We start from the raw sequence: 12,451 nt of genomic DNA on the forward strand, positions 1-12,451 counted from the left end.
CTTTTCCCCTAGATTATTCACACATGAATGAAAAAAAAAAAAACTATACTGCATCCATTTCTCAAAAATGTGCTGATAGCTAGTAATAACTTCTTTCAATGAAGCCAAAGCAAATATTTGAGAAAAAGAAAGTAAGCTTGTCTTGGAAGCTGTAAAAGAATAAAAGGGGAGAAGGACTATGAATCTTAGCAGTTAAACATGTTGAATTTGTTTTAAAGCTTACTTTAGAATGCTAATATATACTATGGGTAACATTTTAAAAATCTTGCTATTCAATAGTTTTGTTTTATAAGGTGTAGAGATTTTTTTGGGGGGGGAGCTTTACTTGGTACTCTGGGCGCCATGATGCAGACCGTGTGTAGAAGTAGCCCTAACAGCTGGTGGCAGTACAGCCTGACTGGAAACATAAAAGGAAATAAGCCCATTGGCTCATTCAGTCACTCAGCAAACATTAGGAACTCAAAGAATTTGGGTTGAGCTGGATGATAAAGGCCAAATAAAACCAAAAACATACATAAAGGGTAAATTATGTCAGGCTATTTTCAGAATTTTAGAATTTAGGAAGATCAGAGATAAACCATTGAATGGTTTTTAGTACAAGAATGTGAGAATCAGATTTGTATTATAGGATGATTATTCTGGCCACGGTGTGCAAAGTGGATTGTAGGGGACGTGGTTAAAGCTGTGAGATTGAGTCAGGTGTTTTACAGGAATCCAGTACAGAGATGGTCACATTTTGGTCTAAGGCCATCACAGTGGGAAGGGAGAGAATGGACCTGATTTTAAAGTTAATTAGTGGGAAAAATTCACAAAGCCTAGCAACTAATTAATTATAGGAGGTGAATGGAAAAGTGGAGGCAGGGGTGAATCTCCGGCTTTTGGTTTCATGGGAATGGTTGCGGGAAGCACTCACTGAACCAGCAAATAGCCCTGCAGGAGGAGCAGGGTTTGGATGAGTTGGGTACACAGCGGGGCATGTTGTGCTTGAAGGATCCACACAGAAGGTACCAGGCAGCTGAGTTTTCAAGTCTGAAATTGAGAGAAGGAGACCTCAGATTGACATTTAACTTGTGAGTTGTCCCCAGACAGGTGGTAAGTGGTAATAAAATAAATAAATAAAATTGAGAGAGGAAGAGGTCACTGAAGAACAGTGTGGTGACGGAAAGAAGAGGGTCAAAACTGAGGGTTGAGGAATGGTCTTATTAGAAGGATAATTAGAGAAAGTTGACTATTCCAAAGAGACGGGAAAGCCAGATGAGTATGATGTCGTGGACGCCCCTGGGCGAGAAGGCTTCCAGAGGAAGGGAATTATCAGTGGTAACAAAGACTGCTAAGAGGTGCACTAAGGGAAAGGTCTGCGTGTCTCAGTGGCTGTTGGATTTAAATACTGGAAAGTCTCTCACACCTTTAGTGAATCCAGTACCACTGAAGTCCTGTAAGTAGAAGTCAAATTACACTGGCTGGAGGGGGTTTTGAATACAGTAAATGGTAATCCTGGCTATCACGTGTCAAGAATATGCATTAGGCCAAGTGCTCAAAGCCAGTTCTGGTGTCATCAGACTCAGTTATTGTTGAGGACAGCGAGGCCTCTAGAGGTTAAGAAACGTTCCAGGCTGGCGGTATGCCCAGAGAAGGGTTGAGATGTGAACCCGCTCCCCCTGATGCAGACGCCTTTCCACTGCATCACTCTGTCCGTTTGGCTTGGGGATGACAGAGTTTCCTGAGTGTCGGTGTTTGTCCTGAGGGCCTTTGGGGATACGGGCTTTGGAAAATATCTAGAACAAATGGATCAAGCAACAACTTAAATCAATTAAAGCATTAAAACAATTCAGAAAGGAGAAAACAGTGGGATCCGTCTGATGACTGAAGAGCAACAGGGCAAGAGTGTGAGGAAGAGTGACGTGGGAAACTGACAGACGGAAGAGGAGGAGGGAGGTGGTCCCAGGATGGTCGCTTGAGGGTCCCAAGGTCAGGGAACAGAGGCCCATAAGAATATCCTTCCAGCACTTAGCAGGACAAGTATAAGCATCAAAAATGAAAATATGTAAGAGGTGCACGTCAGAAAAACGAGGCCTCATTTGTATGCAGACCTAACCTCGCACGGTCTTTTAGTTCAATTCAGCAACGACGGACTAAATCAGGGAAAAAATGCCAGCGCTTCATCTAAAGGCCCAGACGCCCCTCTCTGTGCTGTGATATACACGTGCAGATGACTTTGTATTTGTGCCTTAATTCCTTGTATTTGTTCTCTCCTGCTAACTCGTCTGTATTTTCTCCTTTCTGCTTTCTTCAGATCATGCTTCTTGGTGATCCTGAAATAGAGAGCAGCATATTGATCAGCTCAGACGAGGGTGCGACCTATCAGAAATACCGGCTCACCTTCTACATCCAGAGTCTGCTCTTCCATCCCAAGCAGGAGGACTGGGTGCTGGCCTACAGCCTGGATCAAAAGGTGAACCCGTACTCCTTTCATTCACATCTTGTCCCCCAGGTACCGCCCGGTGGAAAGCACTTGCTTACTCAATCCAAGTGCTGGTGGGGATTCCACATTTCCTCGTTCCAACCGAGTTGATCGTGTCTGCCGCAGCTAACCTTCCTTCCTCCTCTTTAATATCAAAACATGCAGGCAGGTGTATTTCATTTATTGATAAGGCTGTTGATCATGGCACAGGTTTAAGATGGTTTTCTCTATGTTTTTACTCGTTTGATCTTTAAAACCACTCTGGGCTGTAAGTGGGAAATGTGTGTTCATCACACTTTTATGGAGACTGTCGTAAACAAAGGTGCAGAAACGTCAAAGTGGTTGCTCACACCCACTCAGCTAGTAGCTGGAGGAGCCCGAGCTTGGATGCTTATGTCCGACTGCCCGTCCAGGCGTGTCCCACCACACCATGTTCCCATTGTCCAGGCGTGTCCCACCACACCATGTTCCCATTGTCCAGGCGTGTCCCACCACACCATGCTGCCTTAAGTTGGAATATCCCATTGTTCTCAGTTTAGCAAAGGAAGGGAAACCTCAAATGTGGCCCTTTTGTTATTTTTCTAAAAGTACATCCAAGACAGAGTGGCCCAATACGTCCTCCTCTTTGAGCTTCAGATCCGTATTTCCAGCTGTGTGTTTGATCTTGTCTCCTCTATGTTTCAGAAAACTCCTGATTCAACATTATTCCAAAGATGATCACCTGATCTCCCCCCAACATAGCGGGTTCCCTTCCAGTATTTCCTAATTGTATCCATTTAGTTGCAAAAGTCAAGGACCTAGGAGGTATCTGTACGCTTCCTATAGTATGTATTCATATTATAATTTGAGCAATATATTTCCCAAACGCAGATCTTATGATATCATGCCTTTGCTTAAACTCCTTCAGCATTTTTTCATCAGCCGTAGAAAGCAGACCAAAGTCCTCAGTAGGCTCTGTTAGTGCCTACTTGGTCTGGTCCCTCTTTCTCTCTCCTGACCGTTACTACTTCCCTTCCAATGGCCGTCTTTCAGCCCCTCACCCCAGCAGTCCCCCTCCTTTTCCTCGTCCTGGGATCTTCTTCCCTAAAGTAAACCTTGTCACTACCAGCTCTCAGATCCAACATCACTTCTGCAGGATGTCTTCCCTAAACTCCCAGACAAAGTTAGATCCCCCGTGATGTTCTTTGTCATAACACAATGCATCTTCTTTTCTGAGTACCTGCCACAGTGAGGTTTTCTGTTCACTGATGTGAATTTGGGATCATCTGCATTCCTCACTAGATTGCATGCTCCAGGCAGGCAGGACGGTGTCTGGTTTTCCTCACTGTTGTGGCAGCAGCCCCTAGGACAGTGCCTGGTACTTAATAATGCTCAGTTAACATTTGCCAGCCAAATGAATTAGTGGATGGATGCATAGGTGCTATGGTAATGAGGCCTTTATAGCTGATCCACCTATACTTCAGAGAAGAGACTTTAGATTATGCTTCTTTGCATTTCCTGCTTTCTCCAGAACCTTAGTACAATGCTTGATGCTAAACTATTATGTAACCACATTGTGGAGTCAATCAGTGAAAGGAAATAGATAATTACGAACACTATCTTGCATAGCGATGTCTACAGAATAACCTTGGTTGAAATAGCTTCTTCTCTCTGGTCTCTCTTTTAAGTTCTAAAACAGTATGTATTTGAATATGTAATTGTAAATGTGAGTGTGTGTGTATGTGTGTGATGTCAGCACCTTTAAACAATACTTTCAACATAACCTTTATCTCTCTCATTAGTGGAGCCTCATGTTGGGCGCCAGGTGCTAAATGCAGTCCCCTAAGGATACCCATATGACATTTGCAGAGCAAAAGCCATTGCAAATACATTTCTTTCATGGCATCAAGTGGATATTGTATGAAAGACTTAGCCAAATGTCAGAGAGTCTGTGAATTTAGCTGCTTAGTATAGCCAGGAACTTTGAAGATATATTGAGAAAAATCATTTGGATGTTGTTAAGTGGCTGTAAGGTCATTTATTTAGGTGAAACTCAGAACTCTTTTTTTTTTTATTTTAATTTTTTAAATTTTATTTTATTGATTTATAGTCAGTTTACAATGTTGTGTCAATTTCCAGCGTAGAGCACAGCTTTTCAGTTTTACATGAACATACATATATTCATTGTCACATTCTTTTTCACCATGAGCTACCACAAGATCTTGTATATATTTCCCCGTGCTATACAGTATAATCTTGTTTGTCTATTCTATACATACCTGTCAGTATCTACAAATTTCAGACTCCCAGTCTGTCCCTTCACACACCCCTCCCCACTGGCAACCACAAGTTTGTATTCCATGTCTATGAGTCTGTTACTGTTTTATATTTATGTTCATTTGTCTTTTTTTCTTTTTCTTTTTTTTTTTAGATTCCACATATGAGTGATCTCATATGGTATTTTTCTTTCTCTTTCTGGCTTACTTCACTTAGAGTAACATTCTCCAGGGACATCCATGTTGCTGCAAATGGCGTTATGTTGTCGTTTTTTATGGCTGAGTAGTATTCCATTGCATAAATATACCACATCTTCTTTATCCAGTCATCTGTCAATGGGCATTTAGGCTGTGAAACTCAGAACTCTTAAACCTCATTTTCACTTATGCAGCAACAAGCGAGGTTAGAGGCAACAGATGTCTCATGTCAAGGGGTTGATAAACCATATGCAATATGCCTTGTGTGTACACAGAAGTACTCTTTTTCTCTGAGTCCCCAGCACTGAGTGTCTGCAGCATTGCTTGTGAGGTACCCTTGTGGATACAATGCATTCAAGATACTTTCGGACTTCGTGGTGGCTTTTTCACCTGGTACAGATACTTGGAAATGTGACAGTGTGTGCTGATGGATTTTCCTAATCACACTGCACATTTCCGGACATATTGTTCCTTAAGTTCTCTTTCTTGTTGACATCTTCTGTGTAAAGTGGCTGAATGTTCTTTAGGCCCATAAAGTTCTAGCTGGTGCCCTGCCACTCTTTTAAATAAATGGTGTGAGGAGGCGAATAATGCCCCTGGCAACATTTATAGAGATGGTATAAAACGCCTAGCCCCAGTCATCCAGGGTACAGCAGAGTTTATCTTTATTTGGGGATAATTTATTGGTTTATAGTCAAGGTGAGGGATGCTATGGAACAGCAAATGAAGATGCAAGGATGGTTGAGATTGATGGACAGATGTCTTATTTCAGTCTGCAGCCTTCTCTGATGTGCATGCGTTGAGGCGCTGGTTTCGTCTAGAGAAAATGAAAAGTGCTAGCATGGAGGTAACTGCAGCATCGAAGGGAGATGTTTGTGGTGAGGAGCGAATCGATGTTTCCATTATTGTGCCTTTGATGAAATGCACTAGCAATTTCTTTAGAATCCGTAAGGCTGTCTCATTGTGTTGTATGTATTACAAAAGACCTAATTGAATAATATTTTAACAGGACAATATCCAATTGCTCTACCTGCCAAATTGCTACCCCAAAGCTGCAGGAGACTTGCCTGGAGACTTCATTCAGTAAAGGCACTGCTGGAGCATTAAGGAAATACCTTCTGGATAGAACAAAATTATACCTGGAAATTGAGAGGTGCACATAATATGTTAATTGAGATGCTGGATGGCAGGTTGTCAGTCAGATGGGAGACACGGCTGCCTTCTACTGATCAGGGACAGGTTAGGGGTGAAAATGGTCCAGGCTTTCCAGCTTCCAAAGCTGTGAAGGGATATGGAGGTAGGGGCAAATGCACCTTGCACTTGACCCTGTTGGAGGATCATGACTCTCCAGTTTCTGATGTGTCCTGATCTAGCAAAGTCCTTTCTGTGTCCTGCTCAGTGTGACTTGGGCTTTTGACTAAGTCCTGTTCTGGCCATCCTGTAGTTCCTGCTACTCCTAGTCCAGCTCCCCCTCTGCCTTACAGAGTCTCCTGCCATCTTGCATTTGAATATTAAATGACTCATTACTTCATAAAAACAATTATAAGAATACTTTCTTGGGTATAAGAATCTTGGAGATGTTTTATAAGAATCTTTGAGATTTAAAAACAACAAACAAACCGTGGAAGTCAGAGGTTATGGTTGACCAAATTGGAAATAATAAAAGAAAAGCTATTCCTCCCCTCTCCTCTCAGAACCAAAGCTCTAGAGCATCTTTTGAGAGCTGTGTATTTACCAGCTCTTTAAGAGACAGGATTCTGTTGCTTCCATTAGGCTGTTTCCTCACTGATGACTGAAACAGTTCACATTGTGATGTTTTGGAATAGCTGGAGAGCTCAATAATCTTACTGAAATTGAGACTTTTTGGAAAGATTTTGAGGACATTGCAGTCCCCTAGAAAGGTAGGTGCTGGTCTCATCGCTATAGAAAGCTAGATGTTTAAACATCCCTCATTGTGACGAGAGACAATATAGTTTTTTTAAAAAAATGGGCACATGGTCATGTGTTCACAGATGCATACATCTGGGCACAGGGGGCCTTCCACGGAGGTGGAGAGTTGAAAATGGCTATTTTTCTGCATGAGACGTGGGAGTGCTCAGCCCTGTACTATCATTATCTTCTTGGCAGAATGAAACTCACAAATCTAGGTGGCTTTGACGAGCAGAGATGAGGAGCTCAGTGGGATTTGAGACTATTGTTTTTCAGATGCTTCTGGGCAAGACTAGTCTAGAATTGCCCATAATTTCAAAGTAAAAACCACTCTCTGAAACACTAGCACACATAATGAAGGGTTACTGTTATGGTAGTTGAGAGGGAGGTGGGTGTGCAGCTATGGGTTTTTTGTTTTGTTTTGTTTTTTGATCACTGGCTACCCACCAAGTTCAATAGTAGCTGATGGAGTGACAGGCTGGTTAAGAAGCTGATGCAGTTTGAGGCATGGTCACTGGCAAAATAGGGTCCCTGGCGGAGGAGATGGTGGTGGTCCCACGCAGGCTTATCTGATTGGACCCTACCTGGGGCTGCCACAGTATGAGCAGGACACTGGGGAATTAGGGCGTATCTGGCATATGGAGGGCCTGAAAATTCAAAAGGAAGTTTATACCTGTATTTCCGGAATGCGGGGTACAAATGAAGCTGGTCCTTTCATTTCTGTTCTCATATAAACCCTCAGATTAGAAAGAGGGTGGCAAGGAATAAATTGGGAGATCAAGATTTGCAGATACTAATATATATAAAATAGATAAACAACAAGTTTCTTCTGTCTAGCCCAGGGAACTCTATTCAGTATCTTGTAGTAACCTATCATGAAAAAGCCTGTGAAAACAAATATATGCATGTATGTGACTGAAACATTATGCTGCACACCAGAAACTGACACAGCATTGTAAACTAACTACTTAATGTCAATTAAAAAAAGAAAAGAAATGTAATTATACTCAGAGCCTCCAGGATTGGCAGGTGATAATCCCTTTCCTTAGTAGCTGAAGCGTATTCCCCACAGAATAAGAGTGGGACTGAAGGATACCTTTTATTTAAAGAAAAGCGTTGCATTGTCATTAGGTCCTCTTCCATACCTACGAAGTCATTTGTGTATCATTTAAGAGAAGGAAAACTCCTTAACGCCTCTCACCTGTGGCGAGCCCACGCTGCTCTGACAGATGTCTCATCGGTACAAGAGGAAGGCGCTATCTCCATCTCCATAGAAACACCAGTGTCCACAAGGCCACGTCCCTGAAGGTGAAAACAAAGACAACCAACTGAGTGAGAGTCACCCTATTTTGTATGAAGGAGGTGGTAGGAACACTGTGTTATTCAAATGTTAGCATTAATCTATTTGAGCTGAGTTCTGAAAGACACAACTGGTTTAGTGCACAGTTTTGACTTGCCTTTAGTGAGAGGGGTGCAGTAAGAATCTCCAGCCACGGCAACATTGTCCACAAGAATATTAGCTCAAGGGAACAACCTTCAGCAAAAGTATGAATCCAATGGCCTTTGCCTTCCCAAGCCTTTGCTAAAATAATTAATGGAAGATGCAGCATATCTATGTATTAAGAAGGGTACTTGGGTACCATTTTCCACCACCATCTTTCCTGAAGCAGTTATGCTCTCATGGTAGAAATTCAGGCATGGCGATACTTTGGTAAAGGAGGTGACTATGGCTCCAGGTAGGTGAGAGATGGAGTAATGCAGCCTTCTCTGGTTGCCCTCGACCTTCTCTGTGCTCCTCCACCACTTCCTGTATGGAGTGACCTTGTTTTCACACGTGCACTGGTCCTTTGTGCTCACACTGCTGCCCAGTGTCCCTAACTCTGATCCCTTTGCCTAATTCTGACCCTAGGTGTCCAGTTTTCCAGTTGGACCCAGGAATACTTCTGCTCATTCCTTCCTTTGCCAGCTTCTCTGGACTTAGAATCTGGTAGATCTGACCTGCCCACACCTTCTCTTCTCCCTCCATTCTCTGCCTCCATCTTGACAAATCACCCTGGTATGACAGCACCTAGCCTTTTAAAGTCAAAGCCAGTTTTTAAACATTTTAAATCAAAGTGTAATACGCATACAAAAAAGTGTACATATCATGAGCTCAATTTTCATAAACTGAATACACTTATGGAACCAGCACCCTGATCAAGAAACACAACATGACCGGCATCCCAGAATTCCCCTCATGCACTTTTTCAGTCGTTACCTTCTACCCCTAGTGGATCTACTATCAGTGGGGTCATTTTTAATTTCATACAGATGATTTATGGCTGGCTCAACTGGTGAAGAAATAGACACAAAGTGAATTCCTCAGAGGAAAGTTTGGAAGATAGCAAGTGAGATAAATGACAGAGGAGACTTTTAAAAATATTAACTTTAGAGAATTAGTCTATACCAAAGGCAAGGATTCACTGATGTTCAGTATGTCTAACTAATCCAGAGAATTCATAAAGAAACTTTCAAAATATACTCATTTAAAATTAACTTAAGAGGTTTTATTTTTAAATATGTATTTCTTTCTATGCCATAAGGAAAATACCCAATGTTGGCAAATTTGTGGTGAAACTCTTATTCCAAATTGTATTTGTGGTTGTGCAAATGAGTTTTCCTTCCTGGAAAACATCTTGGCAGTGTCTATCAGGAGACATACAAATATTCATTACTTTGAGCCAGTGATTCAGATACTCCACCTCTTAGACTATACCAGTGGAATAATACCACGAAGCTTTAGGCATAATAATATTTATCAAAGTCATTCCTAATAGGAAAAAAGGGATGGACAATTACTGAATGCCCAGCATCTAAGGGACCTTATATCATAGAAAATACGTTTGCCAGAATATTATGCAGCCATTAAGATGGTGGTCATGATGGTCATGTAGCAGTATGGATACATATTAATACCTATTTAACATGCATCTCATTTACATACATTATATACATAAATGAATACATGATTCATATTAAATAAAGTAGTACTCTTTGAATACAAGTATGCAACAAATAAAATCAGATGAAGGAAAGAGAAAAATTAGAATTAAAAAATGGAAGGAAATATTACTCAATATTCCCTGAGTTCTCCTAAGATGATGGAATTATGTTTATGTGGTTTTTTTAATACCATTTGTTTTCCAAATTTTACATTATTTCATTAGATTACTTTTATAATTAAAGAATCTTTTATAAAAAATCTATAAAAAAAGTAATCTACATTGAAGAGCTTATGTTCAGTCCTAATTATAAGGCAGTGATCTTGAAAAAGGTTTTAGGTGGGAATAAGGTCAGTTTTAGGTAAAATCATTTCAAATCATTATTTAAATACATTTTCAAGAGACAATGTGGCATAGAGGAAAATTTCCCTGAACGAGGAATATATTAAGCCTGAGGTTTCTCTTTTCTTTAGCTTTACTTTTTACTGAGGTCCCTTTTGAACTGTGAAACTCTGGGAATTATTTTTTTTTCTCAGAAGCAGAAAATGTTCTTGTCGGATGTAACCTCAATGCACATTATTGACAACTTAGTAACAGATGTAGGTTTTTTTATTTAGATACACCCACAATAGATAGATGTTAAGGAACTGATTTATTCTGGTAGTTTTTCAGATGAATTTTGTGGCTGTAGCCTAAAATTGAATTAGTATTTGGTTATTTGATTTGACAACTGTGATGGAATCAGATGACTCTGGCGCCAAGAGGTGTAGACAAAGGAAGAGATTTGCACCTAGTAACTCTTACCCTCCCCATATTATGTTACTCGGTGTTGAACATGTAGGTGCTTCTCGGAGATGGAGATCTGTGTCCTTAAGTATCTCCCATGTATGGGACTGATGATGCTTTAATATACATGATTATATTGGATTCTCATAGGAATCTGCAAAGTGGATGTTTTTATTTCCAAGTAACAGGTGAGCATGTGACTCCTGAAGGTGATATCCACTTGCTCAAGGTCACCTGGAGGGAGGGGCCTGGCCTGCTTTCTAGGCCTGGCATAGATCCCGCACTATGACCACCACGCCTCACTCTTGCTGGTAGATGGATGGACTTTCCACCACCTGGGGGCAGGATTCCATATGGGCTACTTTACACTGATCCCTAGCCCCACAGAACACTACGCTAGGGAGACAGCAGAATCAGCCAGGCAGAGACCCGACCTTCAGATGCATCCAGTGTGGCCTCTAAAACGTCCTTCCTCCCTCAGCTGATGACACTTGCCAAGGCGGGAACTGACAAGGAAAACCATCAGACTGCTTCCTGATGGTTGGTCATAGGACTAATTAATTCTGCCTCAGGCAGACAATAAACAACAAAGCAGTTGTGGGTTTTTTTTTTTTTCAGGTTTCATCCAGTTTTGTTCACTTTCCCCATCCATTTGTTCCAGTGCTTGGGTTAATATATAGATTAAACAAAAGTCTGCCTTTCAAATAGGTAATACTATAATCTGCAGTTTTTTAAGGAAGCTTATGGAGACAACATCTTTAATATGGTAATGAAGATGGAAGTTGAAATCATTTAACTTCATTTACAAACCATGAATATGTATTATGCTTTAAATGAAAAGAAGGGCTAAAACAGATATAGTGTTTGTTCAATTTGCTAAAGAGAAGACAATTTGTCAAGATTTTTTCCCCAAAAACTCAAGCAATATGCAAATGTAGGAAAATCAGACCCCCGTGTTAATTCCATGGCATGATGAATATTTTTATAATCCTAATTAGTACCAGTCATTTAGTCTAGCAATTTCCCCCAATCTAGGCAATTTGAAATTAAAATAGATGCCTTGATTACAAAACTCATTAGCAAAGAAGCACCCTTCTCACTACCCAGTTCATTTAAAATGCACAAACTGAATGAAGTGTGGAACACTTGTGTTGTCAATTGGCATAAGTGAAGTGAGTCTTAATTGGAAGCATTGTGAAGTATTTGTATTGCTGCGTGTTTCATTGCAGTATAATATATCATTCATTAAATGTAACAAAAGCAACTTTTAAATGGTTTAATTAAGCAGATTTGGTGCACTTGGTAATTTTTATAAAGTCGAATGTCACAATTGTTTGCATTTGAAGTACTGATGGGTATTAATGTCAGGAAGATGAAGTCTGACTCTGCATTTATCACTCCGATTATGCGAAGCATGGCAGGTTTAATGTGAGAGGAGAAAATTAAATTATAGAGCATTTACTTCTTACTTAAAAGTACATGCATATTGTCCTTGTGCATTTGGACATGGAAGCTCCTGAAATGCCTGATTTATGGCTAGGAACGGAGGCGAAGGGCTGAGGACTCGGTGAAATGGAAGGCGAAAATAACAGTTGGGGATTTTTTTTTGTAATTTCTTTTTTAATTTTCTTTTTTTAATCAAGGGAGGAAGTAGTAGGTGGAGGGAAACTCTCTGCAATCTATTTTCTTCTACTCAAAAGAGCAAGAGAGATGCGCAGCCGTGCAGATTGAGGTCTAAGCCAAGTGTGGTGGGAGTAGGGGTGGGGGCGGAATTGGCTTCAGACCAGGGAAATACTGGAAACGGGACTCTATAGAAGTCCTGAATGGGGGCCAGCTAGCAA

The 12,451-nt window shown here is 40.9% G+C and overlaps 1 protein-coding gene across 1 annotated transcript in view; it reads left to right on the top strand.

Annotated features, from left to right (window-relative positions):
- Nucleotides 1-12,451, top strand: part of SORCS3 (sortilin related VPS10 domain containing receptor 3) — a 564,832-nt gene that overhangs the window by 307,588 nt on the left and 244,793 nt on the right. Inside the window, exon 4 of the mRNA XM_010987110.3 lies at nucleotides 2,294-2,452. Within this exon, the coding sequence (XP_010985412.3) occupies nucleotides 2,294-2,452 (159 nt within the window). The remainder of the gene's footprint in view (nucleotides 1-2,293; nucleotides 2,453-12,451) is intronic.

This window comes from Camelus dromedarius, chromosome 8 (assembly GCF_036321535.1).
Source record: "Camelus dromedarius isolate mCamDro1 chromosome 8, mCamDro1.pat, whole genome shotgun sequence".
NCBI classification, from domain to species: Eukaryota; Metazoa; Chordata; class Mammalia; order Artiodactyla; family Camelidae; genus Camelus; species Camelus dromedarius.